This window comes from Haliaeetus leucocephalus, unplaced genomic scaffold (genome assembly GCF_000737465.1).
Source record: "Haliaeetus leucocephalus isolate CR32 unplaced genomic scaffold, Haliaeetus_leucocephalus-4.0 Scaffold403, whole genome shotgun sequence".
NCBI lineage: Eukaryota > Metazoa > Chordata > Aves > Accipitriformes > Accipitridae > Haliaeetus > Haliaeetus leucocephalus.
In genome coordinates this window covers 4405-5853 of record NW_010972839.1, presented here as the reverse complement: position 1 = coordinate 5853, position 1449 = coordinate 4405, and the positions used below count along the sequence as shown (strand labels likewise).

At 64.5% G+C, this 1449-nt stretch overlaps 1 protein-coding gene across 1 annotated transcript in view; it reads left to right on the top strand.

Moving 5' to 3' along the window:
- LOC104835806 (latrophilin-1-like) overlaps positions 1 to 1449 on the top strand; it is a gene marked incomplete at its 3' end in the record, with an annotated part of 19714 nt that overhangs the window by 14086 nt on the left and 4179 nt on the right. Inside the window, exons 4-6 of the mRNA XM_010573979.1 lie at positions 68 to 251; positions 420 to 542; positions 1276 to 1444. Coding sequence (XP_010572281.1) covers positions 68 to 251; positions 420 to 542; positions 1276 to 1444 — 476 coding nt within the window. The remainder of the gene's footprint in view (positions 1 to 67; positions 252 to 419; positions 543 to 1275; positions 1445 to 1449) is intronic.

Below are 1449 nucleotides of genomic sequence, written 5' to 3'. Positions count from 1 at the left end.
GGGTGGGGCCTGTGTCAGGGGGTGGAGCAAGGAGTGGGCATGGCTAACCCTTGCCCCTCCCCTCCAGGCGGTGGTGGAGGCAGTGGACAACCTGCTGCGGCCGGAGGCGCTGGAGTCCTGGCGGGACATGAACGGGTCGGAGCAGGCGCACACGGCCACCATGCTGCTGGACGTGCTGGAGGAGGGCGCCTTCCTCCTGGCCGACAACGTCAAGGAGCCCGCCCGCTTCCTCGCCGCCCGCCAGAACCTGGGTGAGACGCCTGGGCGGGGGTCCTTGTCCCCTCCCCAGGGTCCCTGGCAGGGTGGGGGAGACCCCCACCCCCACACTTGGGTCCTCAAGGGGCAGCTGGGTCCTCGAGAGAGCCCCATACATGTGCGAGGACACGCGTGTGCGATGACACATGTATGCTCTCCCCCAGTGCTGGAGGTGACGGTGCTGAACACGGAGGGGCAGGTCCAGGAGCTGGTTTTCCCCCAGGAATTCGGGGGCGAAAGTTTCATCCAGCTCTCGGCCAATACCCTCAAACAGAACAGCCGCAACGGTGAGAGGCTGGGGGTGTCCAGGGGGCACCTGGTGGGGTCTTGAGGGTCCTGGGGAGGGTCTCAGGGGGCCAGGGGGGGACTGACGGGGGTCTTGAGGGTATTGGGGGGGTTGGGGGAACTTTGGGAGTGTCAGTGGAAGTCTGGGGAGGGGGAATGCAGGGTTCAGGGGTCTCGAGAGGGGTTGGGGAGATTTTGGGGGGCTCCAGGGGAGGTCTGTGATGATTTGGGTGGGGTCTTGGGGATCATTGAGGAGATTTGAGGGTCCTGGGGGTGCTCCGGTGAATCAGGGGAAATTTGAGAGGATCTGGAGGGTCCCAGAAGAGGCCAGGGAGGACCTGGAGTGTTTTGGGGAGGGTCTTTGGGGGTCCCAGGAGACCTCAGGGATCCCAAGAGGGTCTGGAGATATTTTGGGAGGATTTGGGGGAGGTCAGAAGGGTTTGGGGAGGCTCTGTGGGGTCCCAGGGAGATCAGAGGGCTCTGGGAGGGGTCTCAGGGGGGCCGGGGGGGATTTGGAGTATTCGGCGGGCAGTCCTGGGGAGACTTAGGGGGTCCCAAGAAGCTCTGAGGAGATCTTGGGTATATTTGGGGAGGATTTGGGGGAGGTCAGAAGGGCTTTGGGGGGCTCCCTGGGGTCCCAGAGAGATTGGAGATCTTGGGGGGGGATTTCGGAGGTCCGAGGGGAGATCTGGGGGGCTGTCGGCGGGGCAGGGGTCTGACAGGCAGCTCCCCCAGGGGTGGTGAAGGTGGTCTTCATCCTCTACAACAACCTGGGGCTGTTCCTCTCGACGGAGAACGCGACGGTGCGGCTGGGGGGAGAGGTGGGGGCCCGCACTCCCCCCCTCGTCGTCAACTCCCAGGTCATCGCCGCCTCCATCAACAAGGAGTCCAGCCGTGTCTTCCTCATGG